The sequence below is a fragment of the Rhinolophus ferrumequinum genome, chromosome 17 (assembly GCF_004115265.2).
Source record: "Rhinolophus ferrumequinum isolate MPI-CBG mRhiFer1 chromosome 17, mRhiFer1_v1.p, whole genome shotgun sequence".
NCBI lineage: Eukaryota > Metazoa > Chordata > Mammalia > Chiroptera > Rhinolophidae > Rhinolophus > Rhinolophus ferrumequinum.
Window position 1 is genome coordinate 17,473,587 of NC_046300.1, and position 22,743 is coordinate 17,496,329.

Consider the following 22,743-nt stretch of genomic DNA (forward strand, 5'->3'; position numbering starts at 1 on the left):
GTGGTAGATGAGGGTAAACGGGATCAAATATATGGTGATGGAAGGAGAACTGACTCTGGGTGGTGAATTATAGAAATGTACACTTGAAACCTATGTAACTTCAACAGTTGTCACCCCAATAAACTTTAATTTAAAAACACTAAAAAAACTAAATTAAAAAAATGAAGTATCAGTAAGGATAAGTGGTAATCACAGCAAGTCAGTCCCCAGGGGACATGAAAGCTGAAATTTTAAACAATGAAAATTTAAACAATGAAACAATGAAACCAGCACCTGCTTAATGTTTTATTATTGAATTGTTGCTAATGTCTTAAAGAAGTTGAAATTTTAACTTTTTTGGTTTAACTTTTTTGGTTTTTTTGCTTTTTCTCATTTTCTACTCTTTAATGCTTTTTTAAAAAACTAACTCAGATATACTGATAGTTATTTTTTAGAATTTTCTCATTTTCCCTACCTGCATATTATAAACTGTTAAATGAGAAAGCTTATTTTGAGAATTACTGAAGGTTATGTTAATTTCTGCAACTCTTACAGAGCCAGGAATAAAAATTTTTAACAGGTGATTACTAATTATGTAAGGAATATAGTCTCTGACAGCGACCTGTGTTTTATGAATATAGTAGAAAAAATTTGCCCTGATGGAGGTGTTTTGAAAGAAGAGCAAAAATAACTTGACATGTAAACAAAGATTCACAGAGTAGGTCATGTTAAGTGGGAAAAAATTAGATTTTATAATATGCACAATGATATTATGTGTTATTTAAAAAACAGTTTAAAATTATAATATTGCATGTTTTATAAAAAAATATCCAAAGAGTATTCAATTATAAAAGTAAATTGTTTTCCCAGATTTAACTATTAATAAGTCCTTGTTAATAGTTTAGTGGGTATCCTTCAACATTTGTTTAGTGGTTCAAATTTTAACTTGTTTTTGACTTACTATTATTACAGTACTGTAAAGCATGTTCTTGTATGTGTATCTTTGGACATAAATATAAGTATTTATATAAAATAGAATTCCAGAGATGGTGTTGCTGAATCAGGTTAAGCACATTTAAGTTTTTTTATTTTTTAAACTTCCAAGTTACCTTCCTTAGAGAGAGAGAGAGAGAAAGAAATAGGAGAACTAAATACAGAGTCCAGAAAGAATAACGTCCAGGAAGGGAGAGAGAGAGGGAAAGAACACATGAATTTATTAAATTGTAAGTAAGCATGGTGTTTCTAAATGTGGAGAAATAATTGTTTGGGATAATTGACTCTGTAGTATTTCGAAAAATAAAGTTGAATTTCTTCTTATACCAAACCCATATAACGGTTTTGGATTATTTGTATTGGTTTATCTATGCTTTTTCCAAAAGAAAAAGGTAGTAGTAAAATGACTTGCCCAAAAATGTTTCTGTATTTGGATCCAGTGTTAAAAGGAGAAAAGCCTGAATTATAAAATGTTAAGAAAGCCTGTTCCATGTGACAGTCTGTAATAGTTGCTAGGCAACATTGAACCTTTTAAATGCTTACTAGACTACTGGGCTTATAATGGTAGCATTGTTGTTGAAGATTTCTAAAGCTTAGAACAAATTCTGTGTCTTTGGAAATTCTAAGCTTTTTAGGTGTTGGACATAGCTTTCCTGGGAATAATTTAAATCTAAAATGAAAGATATAAAATAAAAACAAAAATGTAATTAAGATATTGAAAATTGGGTGAGCGCAAGATCAGTGCAAATTTGGCTTAGAAAAACTTGTAGAGAAGTGAGCAGTCTGATGGGAAAATTCATTTACCAATAAGGTTGGTAGTAAGGTCGAGAATAGATAAAAGGTTATATGAGTAATTTAATGTTTTATTATACATGTTCACTTTTCTTTCAAATAGCACATTTGGGAACAATTGGCTTCTGGTTTTAAGCACAAGAATTTTCGATCTCGAGAAGGCATGTGTCTGTGTCTTATTGAAACCTTAAACATGTAAGTTTTATGATTACTGAAAACATCCACCTATGTTTTTCATTTTTCTAAAAATATAATATACATTTCACAAAGCTCAAGGAAAGTTATGGAAATAAAATTTAAGTATTTATTAACTGATTTCTGGTACAGATTTTTTATTTTATTTGATGCCTTTATCTGTTAATTTTTTGTGAACATGTTATTATCTTTCATGTTGTTAATTTAAAATTACTATAAGAAATGTTACAAGAAGTGTTTCTCTTTAGTGTGTTACTAGTTGCTACTTAAAATAGGTGGTCATATAACAAATATGTTGATGTAACTTAGGATCTACTTCTGTTCTGGACCCAGTTTAGAATTATTTTTAACTCAGTGGTATATCAGATATTTCCCCACATAGGCTTTCTAGAGTAGTGTGAGTGGTTATGACAATCATAGGGTGCCCAAGACTTTCTCAGGTAACCAGACAATGAATCTGGTAGCCGTATGCAGAGCTCTGACAGCACCGATGCCACAGAGCTCAGAACTCCAGTCTGAAGAAATTGGAAACTGGGGCTTTTGTTCTGTTTCTGGATTATTTTTTCAAGTTCTATGCAACAAAATAGGTAATACATAGTAGCTTTCAACTTTTCCTGTAATGTTAGTTCCTTTTCTCTAACTATACCTTCATTTATTTTCTTTTATTCCTCTATGGTCCTTTCTGCCATCTAGAGCTTGTAAGTGCATTCAGTCTGCACAACTTTTGTGGTTTTTGGCTCTCCTGTCATTTGCTTTCAACCCATGACCTCATCAAAAATTGATAAGTGTAAATAAAGATTTTATTGGAATGCAAATTTGAGACCCAGAATCTAAAAAAATTACTATTTTAAAGCAAAAGCTCAAATTTTCTTGAGTGATTGATAGGTTGCCAGGTTTAAGAGTGCCATTGGTTGAACATTTTGTTTTGTTGGATCTTGTATTGAGAGTTTTCATTGTCAGTCATGATTATCCAAGTTTGCATATTTCCCATTGTTTAGAATTAGTTTTTGCTTGTCTCATATCCTTCATGTTTTAATGATGTGTGCCCATGTTCTCTACCATATTTGTCTTATTAATACAGACAAGAAGAAAGTATAAGGATATTTTATTTACTGTGCGAGTAAAACCAGATTCTCTTTATTTTTTTCAAATTATATTTAGTTTTGGAGCTCAACCACTAGTCCTCAGCAAGTTGGTACCACATCTGTGTATCCTATTTGGAGATTCCAACAGTCAGGTAAAATTTTACTTGCATTCAAGTATTGACTAATTTGGGGGGTATACTTTCTTTGCTAGTGCTCTTATTCCATTTTAAAAAGAAAAAGAAGAGAGGGTAGTTGGAAGGAGGTAGTGAAATCAGGATTTCACATTATTTTTTTCTTTTAAAATCCACCAAAGTTAGTTTTGAATAACACTCTATATTCACATAAGTTGCTTAAGTTTGTCAGTTGTTTAGCTAGTATTAAGGATAGTGGGGACATAAAGTTCTTGAGTTTAAAAGATTGAGTAACAAATTACCTGGATTCCCTTCTGTAGTCCCGTGTGTTAATTATGAGAACAGGTTGTCGACTCCCTTTCTTCATTCCTGAATGTGGTTGCATAACAACAACATTTTTGCAACAGCCATAATCCTATTTAACGGAATTTGTGCCAGTGGTATATCATGTATTAGAAATTTCTTGCTCTTTGAGGAAGGCGCGGTCGTGGTTCGATCGTCGTTCGTTTTCGCCCGCTCCTGCTCCTGACTCACCGCTGTTCGCTCTCGCGGAGGAACAAGTCGGTCAGGAAGCCGCGCCGCAACCATATCTTTTAAAGATACCGGCAAGACACCCGTGGAACCAGAGGTGGCGATTCACCGAATTAGAATTACTCTAACCAGCCGCAACGTAAAATCCTTGGAGAAGGTGTGTGCTGACTTGATCAGAGGCGCAAAGGAAAAAAATCTCAAAGTAAAAGGACCAGTTCGGATGCCCACCAAGACTCTGAGAATCACTACAAGAAAAACTCCTTGTGGTGAAGGTTCTAAGACTTGGGATCGCTTTCAGATGAGGATCCACAAGCGACTGATTGACTTGCACAGTCCTTCTGAGATTGTTAAGCAGATTACTTCCATCAGTATTGAGCCAGGAGTCGAGGTTGAAGTCACCATTGCAGATGCTTAAGTCAATCTTTTTAATAAATTGACTTTATCAGTTGTTAAAAAAAAAAAAAAAAAATTCTTGACCTGAGCTTCATACACTAGAGGCATAATACGTGGATGTGTTCTGGATCTTGCCCTTCTGATGGAGTTGAATCTTGGTTATAACCTTTTTGGCACGGCTTGTGCATTTGAAAAAACCCTAGATGAGGTTTTTCCCGCTTTTAGGCCCTAGCTCTACCTCTGGAGGTTTGTGAGAGGTCTGCTTTCTCTTCATTTGCTCTTTGACAGTGAACTGTGCAAGAGAACTAGAGCTGTCTTCCAAATTCCTGTCTTTAGGCCACATTTTTTTGCCTTTTAATTGTAAAATGCACACAACATAAAATTTACCATTTTAGCCATTTTTAAGTGTGTATTTATTGGCATTAAGTACATTTGCAGTGTTGTGCAGCCATCACCACTCACCCATGTATCAGAACTTTTTCATCTTCCCAAACTGAAACTCTATCCATTAAACAATAATTCCCTATTCCCTCCAACCCCTCTGTTCCTGCTAACCACATTTTACTTTCTCTCTATATGAATGTGACTACTCCAGGAACTTCATGCAATATTTGCCCTTTTGTATCTGGCATATTCACTTAGCATAATGTCTTCATGGTTTGTCCATGTTACTGCATGTGTGAGAATTTCCTTTCCTTTTTAATACTGAATAACAACTCCATTGTATGTAGATACCAGTTTTTTAAAATCCGTGCATGGACATTTGGATTGTTTCCCCTTTTTGGCTATTTCGAATAATGATACTGTGAACATTGGTATATAAATATCTGTTTGAGTTCATGCCACATTCTTTTTGTTTGTTTGTTTTTTACTTTTATTAGCATTTATTTGATGCTGAATTTACTCCCGGACCGTAAGTTTTTGTTTCTTCAGTTTCTTCTTGGAGATCTTTTTCTTCTGTGCAGCCTCCTCTTCTGGTTTAGGAGCAATCTGCCCTTTTTCAGTTAGGATCATCTCAATGTGGCAAGGAGAGCTCATATGTGGGTTAACCCGCCCTGAGGTCTGTAAGTTCTGCTCTGCATCTTGGGAGCTTTGTTCACCTGGATGTGCTCAGTGACCAGAGAGTCTGCATCTAAACCCTTAAGTGCAGCATTATTCTCTGCATTTTTAAGCTTGTGCAGCAAAAATTCTGCACTCTTTTTGGGCCATCTACCTTGCGTCAAACCCCACTGTTTGGCCTGGGCACACTGCCCAACTCCACCATTGTAACAACGGAATAGCACACATTGCTTTTGTAATGTGACATCCTTTAGATACTTGATGTCTTTTTGGATATGCATACCCTCGATGGCCTGGGCAATTTCACCAGTGTTCTTAAAGTGAATGCGAAGATTTGAACCTCTTGATTTACATGGTTTTGTGGGGTTCTATGTGTCAAGCGAATAGCAAACCATTTTCAGAGGTCACCTGAGGCCGCTTACGGGAAGAGGGCATGCCACATTCTTGAAAGGCAGTTTTATTCCAGGAAAATGTATTAACCGTGATAATGATGTTTTGTCATACAAGTTTTGGCATTTCTTTATAGAACCTTATTACAAAACTAAGGCTTTTTAAAGCCACATTAGTAACTTTTATTTATGTGTTTCTTCAGTTTTTTTCAAAAACCTTTTGCAGGGTTTCTGTAGAGGTTTCTTGGCAGTTCCTCTTGGTTTCTGTTAATGACCTGCCATAATCTCAGGATTTTAGAGACATTAAAATCAACTTGGAGCTTTAAGTTTGTCTGCTAATATAATGTTACCTTGAAGTGAAGTATTTTATTGTATCTCATATACTTCTTTAAAAAAGTTCTGAATTCTTTGGCAGGTGAGAGATGCCGCAATATTGGCTATAGTGGAGATTTATAGACATGTGGGAGAAAAAGTAAGGGTGGACCTTTCCAAGAGAGGAATTCCCCCTGCTAGGTAAGTCTTCCTAAAATTGTTTATTTTTGCCACTGGTTTAAAAAATTTTAATTTCATGTGTTTATTTTAAATAGGTCCAATTTTCGGAACTATTTCAAAAGATACTATTTCAAAATTCAAAAGATATAACAGGATATATAGGTTATCACTGCTTAAAAAGTTCTTAAGATCCTGTTATGTTTTTGGTCACTGTTTCATTATATACTCATGTAATTTATATATTGTTTAATATGTAATACTATCATCAGGTAACTATCTTTTGATACTAGGTAGTAATGGTCATTATTTGGAAGATGCTTAAGTAAGGATTTAGTAAAAATATTAATCCATTCATTAAGTAAGTATTTTTTGAGTACCTGCTGTTGAAAGATACTATATAAGATACTGGATAACAGAAAGCTATATAAGAATCAATCAGTACTCTTAAAACCTAGTCAAATAAAAAGAAAATCATGAATATCTGAGTAGAGTAGCATAAATCAGATCAGTAAAAATCCTCCTGATGAGCTTCTAGTGTATCTGAACTTTTTTTTCCCCAAAGATACTTTTTTCTTTAGTACTTCTCAGTTTATATTTTTATTTGAAATATTATTCCAGTTAAATTTCTTTTTATAATGAAATTTTAATATTCATTTTAAGGGGAACCTGAAAGGATTTTTTTTCTTAACTTTTTATTCTGGAAATTTCAAGCATCTTAAAGTAGACAGAATAATACAATGAACCTTCATGTACCCATTGCCCAACAATTAATTTGGGCCAGTTTTGTATGTTACACCCTTACCTACTTACTCTTGTCCTTTATTAGTTTGAAGCAAGTATAAGTAATTATTCAGTATATTTCTAAAGGAAAAAATATATTTTTAAATCACAGCCACAATACCATCTTCACACCTAAATCGTTTTGTATATAATTCTGTAAGATCAACTATCCAGTCAAGGTTCAAATTTCTAGTTGTTTTATAAATGTCGTATCTGTGTATTTTTAAGTTTGTTTGAATCATATCGAAATAAAGTCCAACAATTGGTTGATGTTTTATGTCTTTTTAAATCTCTATGTACTGCCAACACTTTTTTTGCCTTGTGTTTTCTTTGTGGAATATGCCAGGTAGTTTATCCTATAAAGTTTCCCATATTCTGGATAGTTCTAATTCTTTTTCTGTGGTGTGGTTTAACATGTTCTGTAAATTGGTTGTTGGATCTGGTGGCTTGATCAGATTTTTGGCAGAGGGGTGTCAGGCGGAGCAAAACTACTTCATAGGTCGAGGTGTCTTCTGTTACCATAACTATCATCACATCTGGCTGTTTCTTACCATGTAAGATTTTTTTCAGTACCAGTTATTTTTTGGTGATAAGGTTGTCCAGTAAATATGCATTTTGTTTATTCATTCGTTTGCTTTCTACTTCTAGGGCTAACAATAATTTAATTTGAGTATATTTTATATCATTTTATATGGATGACAGAAATGATGTTACCATATATGTTTGTGTGTGTCTGAGTATGTATACGTGTGTATATATGTTACATTACATACTTAAAAATTTATATTTCAATTATTTTTTCTTTAGCTATTTTAAATTTTTATTCAAGTGTGATATGCATACAGAAAAGTACATAAATAATAAGTTTGAAGCTCTGTAAATTATCACAAAGTGAATACACCCGTGTATACACCATACAGGTGAAGAAGCAGAACATTATAACATTCCAGAAGGCTCCCCAAATCTTTTTTTTTTTTAATTTCTTTATTAGGGAATATTGGGGAACAGTGTTTTTTTCCAGGAGCCATCAGCTCCAAGTCAAGTAGTTGTTTCATTCTAATTGTGGAGGGCGCAGCTCATTGGTCCATGTGGGAATCGAACCAGCAACCTTGGTGTTATGAGCACTGCACTCTAACCACAAAGCCAACTGGCTGCCCCCAAATCTTTTTTAATTCTTCTCTTTTCTCTCCTTTTAAAAAGTAACTACAATTTAGTCTTCTATCACCATAGTTTAGTTTTGACAGTTTTTGAATTTTATATAAATGGAATTATATAGTACGTACTCTTTTGCATCTGGCTTCTTTCAGTTAACATTGTCTTTTTAAGATTTTTTTTTTTTTTGCATTGTGGGATCCAGCTAGTTGTTCATTTTCATTGCCATATAGTTTTCCATTGTATAAATAGAGTGTATTTTATGATTCCATACTGTCGGTAGATTTTTGAGTTGTTTTTAATTTGTAGCTTTTATAAGTAAAAACTACCTATATTTGGCTGCTTCTCTCAACGGAAGGGAAATGGGTTTTATCTCTCCTTTCAGTGAGTGAGTTAATTGTAAAAGAGTTGTATAGAACTAACTGAATCTCGAGAATTGTTTTTTCTCAGGGAGATGGTGAAAGGAATTGTTTATCTTTAAAGTATATATAAAATAAACAAAATTTATTCTTTATTCCCAGATTAGAAATCATATTTGCCAAATTTGATGAAGTGCAAAATTCAGGCGGTATGATTTTGAGTGTCTACAAAGGTAAGAATAATTAAGTTATTCCAGTTCTTAAACATTTCTAAGATTATTTAACATAGTTTTAGACATTAAAACATGTTTTCCAGTTAACTATTATATTACTGATTCAGCAGATTTGATTTTGTGGCTTGAAACTTAGGATACAATAACAAAGTCTACGTCTTGCAGATCATTATTTTCTGACTCTGTTGGAATAAATGAACATTTAATAATGGGTGTAATCAATAATGTAAAATGATCCTGTTCTTTTGCCTTATTTTTTGTATAGTCAGGGTGGAAGATATGATGGCCTTCTTGCCCTCCATGTTTATTCCCTGAGTAATTGTTTTACTCCCTGAGTAGTAGTTGTTTATTGGAAATCGTGGGGTTGATGGGCTCTATTACACCTATGTATAGCCTATCAGTGATGATACTGGTAAAGAGACACAGACGTAGGAACTTCACCAGCATAATCATCTTTGGCTTCTTAATTAGAGACCAAGTTGGAATTCAAGGAAGTTGGGGTATCTGGCATTTTATTTGATTTTGTGGTTGCTCCATTTTTTTGTAAGGATGCTAAATTGTATTTGGTTTGTTGGGTAGCGTTTCTCTAGGTTTCAGTCTTTAAATATTAATTAGCCATATATGTAAAGAATATATTCTACTTCCAAAGATAATATAAGTGGTTTTTCACCTAGGAAATTAGGTTCATATTAAAGAGAGTCTGATTAGTAATGTAAATGATGCTGAAGAAAAAATTTGGTTATATGAGTTGTATAATCAAAAATAGTTACTAATATAATTTAGTTTTTCTCCTCTGGATTAAACTGAAACTGAGCCTTATTTTGTTGCAGGAAGGCAGATGGAGTGAGAATTTAGTGTTAAAAAGATTGTTTACCCTAATCTAAACTTAGTTCCAGAAGCATAGATTGACTTCAGCGCTACCATCCTCACTCAGACTGCCAGCTGTTTCTCATTCCTCTTTGAATGGGAGGTGTTTTAAGTACTTTATCCTTATTTTTGAGCAGTTAGCTCTGTCCATTTCCATAGAAACCAGAAACAGCAGAAAGATGGAGAGTTGTTACAATTCCTTGAATTGAGACTTTTGTGTTTTCATATCATTTAACAGTACATTCTCATTTGTGTACTCCATACTGTGTAATTACAACTCTAAGAAATAGAGTATAATGCATATTATAAATTTAAGATATTTGTTATTTGGTATGGTTTATTTTGAAAGTAGTCATTCTTGTATTTTGTGAGATTATTTCTGTTGCCTTCAAAATAGAACATTTTTTTGTTCCCTATTCTTTTAGTTCCCATTTCTTTTTCTCTTATTTATTCCTCCATAAACAGGGAGATTTGGGGTTAGTGTCAGCCATGTATTTCTTTTGAGGGGAGTCTTCAGAGATTTTTTTTTTGTATTGGAGATTATGATCTGAATATTACAAGTATGGTCAAATGTGAATGTTAAAGTCTGTAATATATTTATTGGGGTGTTGAAATTGGTCATGATGTTTTTGATGACAGTATTATGCTGTCATTGAAAAATACTTTAATCAATTCATTAATAAGGGAGGAGACCTAAGAGAGGGAAGCCCATTTATCGTATTGGCAGGGACCACTCCTCTCCTTTATTCTCTCTCAATGATCTCATGCAGCCCAAGAGCTTTTAAATGGTAACCATTTGCTGATGACTCCTAAATGTGTAGCTCTAGCCCTCATTCATGTCTTTCGTACTCTAGATTTGGTAGCCTGTAACATTTCCATTTGGTTGCCTAATAAGCACCTCAGTCTTAACATGTCCAAAATTGAAACCCTGTTGTCTCTTGCTTTCCCTCAAATCTCTTCCTCCCCCAGTTTACTCATTTCAGTCAATGGTACCGCCATCAGCTTAGGCTAGAAATCTGAATTGATTCCCCCGCAGTCTAATTAGTCATTTCTTCCTCTGAAATCCTGGTATATCCCAAATTTGATTATTTTTTTCCATTTCCATTGCTAAGACCCCACTCTAAGTCTCCTTTAGTTTTCACCTAGGTTACTGCAATAGATTTCTGTTCTGTGTTTGCCCCCTGAAATCTATTTTCTATCCAGAAGTGAGAATGATTTTCTTAAAATGTAAATTAGATCATGTCACAACAGTGAAGAAGACAGGTAAAGATTCTGCCTCAAGGAACCTACATTCTAGTGAGGGAGAACGTGCCATAAACAAGTAAACAAACCGATATCCAGAGTGATTACAGTTGGTAATGGAAGAAATACAACTATCCTTTTGTTTAATGAATTTAATGAAATTAATTTGAATTATTCCCCAAATCCTTGCTGCCAAATGAAAAGCCATTAAATGAAAAAATTATTTCCACTAATGTTTTGGTATGTTTCATCTCAACCTGGAATACTTGAATAATCTTCACAGGTAGAAAAATATATCACTTGAACACTGAAAACAAATTTTTACAAGTAACAATTTGAAGGCAAATAAATAGTTTATACCTAAAGTAATGTAATTAAGGTTTATTTAACTCTATTTTTATTTCTGCACAATTTTTCCCCTCAAAATTTTCAACCCTTTTTTGGCTCATTGTTATTGTACACTCAAACTAAAACTTTAAAGTTACAGAACAGGGAAACACTTTAGGTCAAAATAAAGGCTCAGCATGAAAACTTGTGAAAATAGTTTGTGCACACAATCGACTGAAGAGCCATAGAAGGTGCCGCCTTTTCTCTTTCACTTTGTGTACGTATGCAAAGCAAATGTTGTGAGTTCACCCAAACATGGCATTTAATTCATATTTGTTCCAAATGATATTCTGTGACTAGAAACTATTGAGATAAATAAATTTTTTAGTGTACATTTGCCTGGCACCATAACAAGGAAACATCACACTTCTCATAATGTATTGATTTTGAGTGGTTTTGGATGAAAAAAAGTCATTTTGCTAAATACAGACAAAAACGAAAAATCAGGGGATTTGTTGTAAAGATGGTATAACTTTAAGAGCTGTCCTCTTAACAGTCATTTAGTGAAGGTAAATAGAGTACACATATGGAGTTGGTAAGTTACTCAGTGATGCCACTTTACATAGAACAGTGGGGCAAGTCTCTGAGAGTTTACATATTTGAATTGAGACCTGATAAAGGAGAATAAGCTAGTCAATGGATAAATGATAGGAAAAGTGTTTTGGACAGAGAAAACGTGACCATAAAGGCACAGAGATAGAAAAGGTCTTAGTATACTTGAAAAACAGAAGGGAGGCCAGGATTGGCGAGAACTCAGTGAGGCTAGGGGTGGGTTGGAAGGGAGACCATGTATAAGATGTATTTGAAAAAATAAGCAGGAGTCATGATGTTGAGGGCCTTATAGGCCATGGGAGGGTTTTTGATAGACTTCTGGAAGGTTTTAGCGTGAAGAAGGATGTGGTGAGTTGCGAGGAACATGGTCTAACACTGTCTTATTTATATTTATTGTTCTGAGAATTAGTCTGTTTATTTTTTCTTTTTAGTCTACTCCTTCTCCCCTTATGTGTGTCCTGATGTATAACTTTACATCTCATGCTTTTGTCTCTGATTTCTTTCATAATTGTCATATTTCTACTCTTTTGATTTAAGTTTTAATTGAATTCTTTGACTTGATTTTCTAGAGCATTAGTTCAGTACACACAAGAACACAAAGTACCGTATTTTGCCATGTATAATGTGCTCCCTTGTATAATGTGCTCCTGTGTACAATGCACACCCACCTTTTTGGCCCCAACTTTCAGGGGAAAAATCTTTCGTTTTAATTTTTTTTTTTTTATTGGGGAATATTAGGGAATGGTGTGTTTCTCCAGGGCCCCTCAGTGTTGTCCTTCAATCTAGTTGTGGAGGGCACAGCTCAGCTCCAAGTCCGGTTGTCGTTTTCAGTCTTTAGTTGCAGGGGGCACAGCCCACCATCCCGTGCGTGCGGGTATTGAACTGGCAACGTTGTTGAGAACTCACGCTCTAACCAACTGAGCAATCGGCTGCCCCTTCGGAAGCTCAGCGGCTTCAATCTAGTTGTGGAGGGTGCAGCCCACCATCCCATGTGGGAATTAAACTGGCAACCCTGTTGTTCAGAGCTTATGCTCTAACCAACTGAGCCATCCGGCCGCCCCCGTTTTCATTTTTTAATTAAAATTTTTATTTGTTTACATTTAGGTACTTGTTTTTTGTATTATAAAGGAATTTTAGCATTTATTTTTTAATATATTATGGTACAAGAAATTTTATGTAACAAATAATTACAAAACACAGGAATAGATACAAGGTACAAGAAACTTACCAGTAACAAATTTATGATATTTATGCATCATAGAAGGCCAAGAACTCTTTTGTTGTTGCAAGTTGGTCGTAAGTTCAACAAAACCGATTGTTGTATTCCAAGGTATTATTTTGCATGCGGATATCGTTATTGATTTCTAGAGTTACACTTTTAACTCATAAGCATAAATAAAAGAATTAAAAACATAGTTACAGAATTAATACTACCCAGGTATAATGTGCATCCTTATTTTTCCCTCACAAATTTGGGCAAAAAAGTGCACATTATACATGGCAAAATACGATAAATCATATCATTTGAGATTTGAGCATATCATTTAGTTTAGAAATAGTGCACAGCAATTTTTTGACTTGAGGGTTTTCCAAGTCTGACTTTAATTCTTGTATTACAAAGTAAGTTAGGCAGAATCCCTAAGTACAGTGGAAAGAGCTGTGCTAGTTAGTAGAAGGAAACTGGATTGAAAATTAATCAGATTGTGGCTGAAAGGAGGCAATACCAGCCCTGTAGGAAGGAGAAAGACTGAAAGTTGCATGCCCCCTGTGATTATGGCAGGGCCTGGTGTTGTCATGGAGCTTTCTAGACAGTTTCCTAGCTAATCAAGATGTAGGCATCAACAGTGTTGGTGGCTGTGACTGCAAGTCGTTTTCTCTTTCACTGTGAAAAAACTATGCGTAATTCTGATTTGTCTAGTGTGTGTGTGTAGGACCTAATGCATTCTTGGTGTGTAATCATTGTAAAATATATCCCAGCTTCTCTATTTCAAACAGTTCCTAGGAAAAGAATTGCTCTAGGAGGCTGGCAATAAAATAAAGCATAGAAACTAACCTTTGAAATTACCTTGATATTTGGCTTATAAGAGGCAATAGATAGCTTTGTTTTGTTTTGTTTTAAATATGTTTGTAACATACCCTTTGGTGAAAAGCAAAGCAACTCTTCTTAGGTTGATTTGTGTGTGTGTGTGTGTGTGTGTGTGTGTGTGTGTGTGTGTGTGTATGTGACCATGAGCCCCCAGGGCTTTCTCTGAGCTTGACAATGTGCTGATGGTTGTGCAGCTTGGATGGAGGGTGCTCCGTGTCCCTGCAGCTGCGCACTGGCGAGGTGCTGTCTCCACCAGAAGCAAGCTTTGTTCCGTGTGGCCCTGCTGTCCGCACACAGAGCAGCCTTTGATGGGCTGCCTTTGACGTGATTTGTTTACGGCAGCCAGAAATGCTTCCTGCATAATGAGAGCAGTTAATCATGGAAACTGGGCTATTCTTGTTTGTGCACTTCTAGCAATCTTCTGTTGTAAATATTAAAAGGTAACAACAAAAGAATGAAATCCTTTTAAAAAGGTGCAAATCGTTAATCCATCAGATCATGTGATGGCTACTGATTACACGGATATCTTTAGGGAAGCAGAAAATGATTGCTGAACACATGCCTTGTGTTTTGATGATTGCATTAAAAGTCCCCCAATGGGATGGCATTTGTTGGCTCCCAGAGCTTTTCTTACATTAATTTCAGGCAGCCAATATAAGGAGAAACATCATAACCTGTATCTAACCGCATTTGTGCAGTTAAAGAATAATCTTGATCAAGCTCTGCTAGGCTCTACTAAATAGACGAGGGTTTTCAGCAAGACCCCAGACTTTTATTTTGAAGTGGAGTAGCAGCTGTTGGCTATTGCGGTGCAGAGCTGCAGCGCGGCCTGGGTCACACAGTGCTCCGGGTGTCTGCAGGCTGCAGGCCAAGCCCAGTGGCGCAGGCACTGAGCTGCATTTATTTGCTGTGCTGTTTGACCTCTTGCTTTGAGAGAGCTCCCTGGACCATCTGAATGGCTATGGGAGATGGTGAGTAAGATTTATTTTTCTTCTTTTGCTTGTGTTACACACTTCCTTTTAAAGTGACGATCATTTGCTATTCAAGGGATATATTTCTCCCTAAAGAATGAAGGACACTTTGTGTGTGTGTGTACACACTCATGTATGCATGTATGCACGTGTGTGTTTACTTGTCATTTGGTATCTTTTTCTACTTGATATGTCTGTATGGGATCTGGCAAATATGAGGTGACAGTTTACCTTGGAACCCAAGCAAGCCCTCACTCAGTCTTTGGTGGTGGATATGAAGGGACATTGGGGGAAACATAAAATAGAGGCAAAAGCTTTTAAAAGAGAACATGGCCTTTGGAAGAATGACATTTTGGCAGGAAGGTTTGGTTAGCTAGCTTGACGTCTTTCTTGTTGTATTTGACAACAAGTAGAATTCTGTGGTAATAAAGTATTTAAAGAAGCAAAACGGCTTGCCATGGGCACTATTTAATATGCTTGTGATTTGTCAGTGTACCTAGTATTAGTTCTCTAGAAAATATTTAGTCTTTTACAAATTCTATATAGGGTATAATTTGATTAAAATTGATTTTGCCAGTGTTTTATTGTAAGAATAAAATACGTATTTCTATAGTGCTTTATAGTTTCCCAAAGCACTGTAGTATACTTAGTATACATTAACTCCTCAGGTACAGTTAACTCTGTGAAGTATATAGAGTATTTTGGTGTTTCCATTTCACAGACTAGAAAACTGAGGTTTGATGAGATTATAAATCCCAGATCCAGAGAGCAAACTAGAACCAAATCTAGAGTGCATTTGGTATTGTCCTTGATAACACTTAATACTTTTTTTTTTTATTGTGTAACCTTTTGTTACGATGCTTAGAGGTATACTTTATAATCACATCAACACCAGGGATGTATACAAAGGGGAACTTCAGGTTCCTCAAAAATGTTTTATGTATTTTCTCACTAGGTTCTTAAGGAAGACTGGTCTGTCCTCGGGACTTTTAACTCTGACAGTTGCAGCCTTCCTTATAACTATATAATGACTTCTCTCTTAGGCGTTTGTCCACTTGGGACTATGAGGAATAGGCTGTAACTTCCTAAAATTATGATATTAGTAAACCGTCATTTAAGTTATTATGTACATGTTAATGGAAATATGGTTTTGTGTGTTATGGTTTATTCCGATAATTTATGTAACTGTTTTATATGTCATTATAGAAATAAATAACTGTAATTTTAACTACTAATTTTTAAGGCAAAAGCCATGAAAATTAGCAGTTAAATTCCGTATACTTAAGGTCATTGCCAAGTTTGTTTGTGTGTTTAAACCTTAATTTACAGACAACTCTAATAAATGTTGCATTTGGTTTGGGCCACATTCAGATTTTATTTCTTCCTTAAATATTATAGGTTCAATGACTATTAATGTATATTTACTTAGCTTTCTTTTTTCAAGTAGTACATGAATACATGTTTAGGAAAGTATTGATTTTTTAAAAATCAAGTAACAGCCTCTTATAAAGCTCAGAGGGTAATCTTCCTGCTCATTCTCTTCTTCAAAATGGAAATAACTTACTAGATTATATTGATAAATAAAGGAACACACCTTTATTTAAAAATAAAAAATTGACACAATAAACTACACATACATACATATGTACGTACATACAGGTTATCTTGGGATTTATAATTCTTAACATTTCATATATACTCCTCTGAATATTAGTCTCTCTCACATGTAATACAGATTCACCACACTAGTATTGTATGAACATATACAACAAATGGATTACACTATTCCTAACCTATGTTGTTTTTCATTCCTTCATTTTTAATTATGAACTTAATACACAAATACTGTCTTCTTTTCAAAATTCAAACAATGCAGATAAAGTGAAAATCCCCTCAGAACCACCTTCAAGCCCCAATCCCAGGTATAAGCAGAGATGAATACTTTTACTAGTATGGAGTTTGTCTTTTTATACCTTTTACTGTGCCTTACATGTATATTATCAGAATAAATGGTTTTGTTTTGACTGAGTTTACATAAATATTCTGAACGTATTTTTGCCATTTGCTATGTCTACTCAATATGGCAATAGAGATTTTTTTTTTTTAACATCATCATGTGTAACTGCCTCATTTGTTTGAACTGTTGCATAGAATTCCATGGTATGGATGTATCATAACCATTTCTTTTATAGAATCTGAGATTGTTTATTCACATATGGTTTTTCTAAATGATTCTGAAATAAACACCTTTGTACAAATCATATGTGTATATACACACATACATGTAAATATTTCTTAAAATAGTCTAGAAGTATAATTTCTGGATCAGATTTTTTATTTATTTCAAATTGCATTAGCTATAGCTAATTTCCTCCAAAAGAGGCTTTCTTCTTACCACCAACAGTGCCTGCTATCCTGTACTCTTTTCAGTTCTTGTTGTTATTAACCTTTCAAAACTTTGCCTATCAGATGAATAAAAAATAACTCACCCTTTAAAAAACATCTCTGCTTTCTAATAAGGTTAATCATCTTTATATATTTGTTTATTTGGATTTCATGTTCTGTGGATTGTCTTCTGGCATCTTTAGCCAACTTTTTGGTTATATGACTTATTTGTTGTTTATTTACAGTTGCTCTTTATATATTCTGGATATTAATCTAGCCGCTGTTAAATATAAGCCTAACTTTAGGTCCACATGAAAGATTTCATTAGCAGTTTTATTTCTTGGAAAACTTGGATTTGTGAAGCACTATAATGACTATCAATTGAAGTTTCAGGTGCTTTTCTGTTTAGTTGACTTTCTCCTTACCCAAAAGTATAAAATCAAGCAGTCAGATGATTGCGATATAACTCTGGGCAGTCAAATCAGATAGAGTTAAAAACCTATAGGATTATTATGTAGCCTGAGCCCTGTAATCTGCCTCATAACCTCATGAGAGGAATTTGCCTTTTGTTATGCTGGGGAGTAGCTGGAAAGAAATAAGGTTTTATTGCAAATAGACTATTTGTAAACTTAACATTTGAATACAGTCTTGTTTCAAACATGAATCTTTTGACAAATGTATATAACTGATGATACAACTCTGGCTTTCTAGAGTGGTAAGTTTTCTAGGACCACTCCAACTTGACATAAAACTACTGGGTTTGGGGGTAGGGAACAATAGTAAGAAATTAATGTTGAATTAGATCTCTCTTCTTCCAGACTCTGGAATATTCTGTGTGATATACTAGGATTGGGTAATTTAAATCACTGAGAGAAAGCAACTCTCAGAGCAGTGGTAAGGGGGAAAAAAGAGTCCATAAGGAGAAAAAGTGAATTTACAGGGAACAAAAGGTTAGGTTTTCGGCAGCAATATAGGCAGTAAGTAGTGGGCACTAACAGTGAAAATCTTAGCCTTCTTGAAACAGACCCATTTACCCATGTGGGTGCAAGTTGTCAGGTACCAGTAGCAACTCATCCTCAGACATGATATTGCTAATGAACCTGAATCGTCAAGAAAAGGCTTATATCTTCTCTTTGTACATGTAGAATGGTATAGTTGATATTCTTGACAGCTGTTATAACCAACCTGTAGCTGTCATGAAAATTTAACTACCTGAAATGACCAGATTTTGTAAAGGTTCTAAATAAACTTTGTTATGAGCCGCATTTATTATTTAGTTTGATATTACGTTGTCATGAAATATGTTATTTAATTTTATTAATACCAAATAATGGTTTAAATTGTTTTTGCTCCTTTACTTCATTGAACTATTAAAGATCTTGAATTTTTAAAGGGCCATTTAAAGAAAAGAGTAAAAGTCTTCAAATGTGTTTTCACTAAGTTAACACCTACCTAGAAATTTTTAAAGATTTTATCAAATTTCTTGACCTCTTTTAAACTTTGTGTAGAACAGACTTCATTTTTTATCAGTAAAATTGTTAACTATGTAAGATTACTGTGCTGCTGAGAACACATCTTCTTCATGTGAATATTAAAATTTGGCCATTATTTCATTTTGAAGCACTTGGATTTTCAATTTCTAATCATCGTACTGAAATTTTTTATTTTAGTTTAAATGTAGACATTTTAAATTTTTACTATTTGATTATTTTGCTTCTGAAGTCTTGTGATTTTCTTATCTATGGGAAATCATCTTCTATTATTCTTTTTGACAACTTTCTCCCCTTCATTAGCTTCAGTCTCTCCTTGTGAAATTGTTATTAGTCAGATGTTGAACCTCGTGGGTTGATTGTGTCTTTTATGTTTGTATTCTCTTGAGTTTTACGTATGTCTCTTTTTTTCAGTATTCTGGGATATTCTCTCAGTTTCTCATCCATTCCTTTTATTAAATTTTAATTTTGGCAAACAGAAATTCAAATGGTTCCAATAACTTTTTTCCTTTCTGGTGGTTCCATTTTTGTAGAATCTTGTGTGCATGCATGCACACATGTGTAAGTATGCACGTGCAAACCCATAGGTAAAATACTGAGCTCCCTGAGTTAGGGTTGGGAAGAGCGTAATGATGAAATCATTCCATCAGATTTTCAGTTGTTCCTTGTTCATCATTCCTGTATTTGCTGGCTTAGAAATTGTCACTTCTCTTGTCATTTTACAAGGTAGATCAGTTCTCTCTGCTGTTTCAGTCTGCTTCTGAGAATTGCAGTTTGCTGTAGTGTTATTCTTCAAAAGCCTTTTCCATCCTTTTTGTTTGCATCTTATGAGAATTTGTTGTTATCTTTTAGGTACTGATTTTACATATTCTCTGCCCCACCTCGTTTTCTTTGCTGCTATGATGTTGCTTATCATTTTATTGGGGTTATATTGCAGGATTTTGAGCAGGAGAGTAAAGTGACTCAAATTATCATTTTTTTTTTAAGGAAAATTTTCAAACATACCTAGAAATGAGAGTATTTGGATAAACCTCCATTATCCAGCTTCAAGAAATTATCAGTACGTAGCCCATTTTTATTCATCTATATTCCTATCTGTCTTCCCCAGCCCTGCTATCTTGCTGGACTGGGGTGTGTGTGTGCGCACACATGTGCACGCACTCATACACGTATATAAAATAAAGTAAAATGTCTTTTCAAAAGACAATTACAGTACCATTTTCACATCTAAAATAATTAACCCTTAGAATCAGATATTCATTGTTAAGATTTCCTTATTTCATAAATATCTTTTTACACTTTGAATTGAAATTCAAACAAGATTAACGTTGCCGTTGATTGATATATTTCTGAAGGCTCTATTCATTTGAAGCTTCTGTCTTTTTCTCCTCTTGCCATTTATTTGTTGAAAAAGAAAAACATCTGTCAGGAAAAGTTTTCCCACATACTGGATTTTGTTGATTGCGTTGCCGTGATGGTTTTATGTTTTTGTATCCCCTGTATTTCCTGAAAATTGAAAATTCTGCTAATGGCTTAATCAGAATCAGGTCTGACTTTCTTTTTTCCTTTAAGTACAAATTTTTGTAGGAGGTACAGTGCCTGATTTTCTTTGTGATGCTAATATTGAACAGTGGGTTCAGGTGTTATTAACCTTGTATAAAGTTCCCCATCACCCTTTAACTTAACAGTTTCAGCTGTCATTGCTCCAATTTATTTTTCTTGTCTATTTTGTGGTTTGGAAGGTCAAGAATGGAAGCTAGGAGGCCAGTTAAGTTGTAACAATGTAGGTAGAGATGATACTAGCTTGGTTTTAGATTAGGAGCGACAGCAGAGGTAAAGAGAAATCGGTGGGTTTGAGATATAACTTGGAGTTGTATTCAGCAAAAACTGTTGGCAGATGATCCATGCGGGGCAGAGAACTTGGAATGAGGCTCCCACCTTGTGAGTTTGAGCCTACTAGATGGTGATGTCATTTACTGAAGGCAGGGAGAACAGGTTTGGAAATGATGTTGGTGTTAGATTACCCATGTCGTGTTAGGTTACCCAAAGATGCCTTTGAGATATCCATGGGGGAGATGTCTAGTAGGCAGTTAGATATATAGGTCTGGAACTGGGAGATGGTTTAGGCTAGAGACAAATATTTGAGAACGATCAGCATAAAGAAGATACTTAAAACTATACTGGCAATGGATGAAGCCATTTAGAAAGTGTGTAGTCTGGAGAAAAGGAGAATAGTCAACATTTAATGGTTGAGTAAAGGAGGAAGAGACTGAGCTAGAGGGACCTGTGAAGTCAGAGGAAAGCCAAGGAGAGGATCCTATTGTAAAAGGAGAATTTTAGTACAGGAAACTAAAATTTGAGTTTTCTGAGACACCTATGGGATCATATGGTCCTAATACCAGAGTTACTAATAGAGCTGTTAGGTAAAACCATGGTCATTGCTAGATATGCAGGAGTGTGAAGCAGTTCAGAAGTCCAAAGTCCTATTAGTCATTGTTTTAATTAGAATAAGGAAGGATATAGCTTCAAGTGAAAAGAGGAACTTTGGTATAAGAACTACTTAATATGAAACAGTACGTTTTGTACACGAAGGTCCATGATGTGGTGGGCTCTTACTGAACTGATTGGTTGGTTCCCTGAAGAAAATCTACACAAAATGATTTTCTTTTTATGAAACATGATATAAAGTTCTGGCTTGCTCTTTTGTTTGCCATGTAAGGTAGAGCAGTTTTTCATTTTTTATATGCATTCAGAAGCAGAAATTTCAGGTTTTGGAATCCATGTACCCATAAAAGTGAAGTGGAAAGTTTCAATAGCCATTTTGATTGTGGTAATATAAATGTATAATTTCTTATCTGAAACCTTGGGGACCACTTGTATTTTGGAATTCAGAACGTCAGATTTTAGAAAAATAATATGGTTGTGTACTATATAATGTATAACAACTCTAGCTGAGTTTTGGGCTGCACCTCCTAATCGAGCACATTAATATGCAGTTGAATGTACGCAAATTCACAGTAAACTAAATAAAGGCAATAAATAGCCTCGTGCCAGTTTACATCATGTTTTGCCATAAACTGAGTTCAAATCAGTTCAGATTTTCCTGCCAAATGAATTTTAAAAAGGCAAAACAAGTTGAAGCTGGACTTTTAGAGCTTTTTGGCTTTCAGGTACGCAGATATGGAATTGTGGGCCTATAATAGCTCAGTGCTTACTGGGGACAGTTTCCAAGTGTAATATGAGGGCAACATAAGGTAAAGCCTTATCGTGCTTAGGCTTCTTTTTTCCTCCCCCTCTTTCTGCCTGTCCCTTCTCTCTCCTTTCTCTTATCCCACTCTGAGTCCCTTCTCCTCTATTTCATCCTCCTCTATTTCCAGCTCTTCTTCCTCTTCCCCTTCTCCATTTCCTCTTGTCCTTCCTCCATCTCCTGTATTTCCATCTCCTCCTCCCTTCTATCATCATTTCTTATTTCTCCCCATCTTCTCCTCTTCCTCCTCCATTTCTTCCTCTATCTCCCTCTGTCTCTCCTCTTACCAGCTCCTCTCCTCCTTTCTCTCCTTTTCAGTATCCATCATACACATAACCACTGCCGCCTGCTCACTTTATTAGTTTGTATTCTCTAGTACTATTTAATATGTTCATCTTGTTCAATTTCTGCACCAAACCATAGTATTATGAGGTTTTTTTGAAACATTGGAGTGCAAACACAGGTATCAACATAATTATAATTTGTACGTTGCTTTCTGTATGTGATCCTTTTCTTGTTTATTCAGTAAATACGAAAGCACCTACTATATGTATCCTGATTTATCTCCCAGTTCAGTAATGATCTTTTGAGCTGTGTCCAATCTGCTGTTATGCCTGCCCAATGAATTTAAATTTCAGTTGTTGTATTTTTATTTCTAGAAGTTCTGTTTGGTTGTTTAAAAAAAATCTGTCACTTTTTTAATGATTTTTTCATCCCTGAAGTTATTTTCAAGCTTGCCTTGTGAAGCTTCTAAGTGTAGGTGTTTTATAGTCTTAGCTTGATAATTTTAGGATTTGAAGTAGATCCGTTCCCTATTGTTTATTTCTTTCTGTTTATTCTTTCTCATGGTGTCTTGTGTCCTGTCATGCTGAGTGGCCATTGGAAATTATTTGTGCAAATAATGTGGGGCCAAAGACTTTCTTCCAGGAAAATTTTGCGTTTGCTTTGGCTGT

The 22,743-nt window shown here is 34.8% G+C and overlaps 2 protein-coding genes and 1 pseudogene across 49 annotated transcripts in view; 2 read left to right on the plus strand and 1 right to left on the minus strand.

Annotated features, from left to right (window-relative positions):
- The window catches only part of CLASP2 (cytoplasmic linker associated protein 2), a 149,482-nt gene that overhangs the window by 14,777 nt on the left and 111,962 nt on the right, over nt 1-22,743 (plus strand). For 46 of the 48 annotated variants that reach the window (XM_033132433.1, XM_033132448.1, XM_033132450.1 and 43 more), the window contains exons 4-7: nt 1,868-1,959; nt 3,121-3,196; nt 5,963-6,060; nt 8,493-8,563. In XM_033132433.1, the coding sequence (XP_032988324.1) occupies nt 1,868-1,959; nt 3,121-3,196; nt 5,963-6,060; nt 8,493-8,563 (337 nt within the window). Of the gene's footprint in view, nt 1-1,867; nt 1,960-3,120; nt 3,197-5,962; nt 6,061-8,492; nt 8,564-14,069; nt 14,669-22,743 lie in introns of those variants that run through there. The other 2 variants (XM_033132466.1, XM_033132465.1) reach the window with 1 other exon arrangement.
- Nucleotides 3,549-4,175, plus strand: LOC117037063 (40S ribosomal protein S20-like). Its single transcript, XM_033132784.1, has 2 exons — nt 3,549-3,615; nt 3,730-4,175. Exons 1-2 carry the CDS (start codon nt 3,549-3,551, stop codon nt 4,119-4,121), a joined length of 459 nt encoding a protein of 152 aa, XP_032988675.1. The 3' UTR covers nt 4,122-4,175.
- Nucleotides 5,000-5,553, minus strand: LOC117036928 (60S ribosomal protein L17-like; annotated as a pseudogene).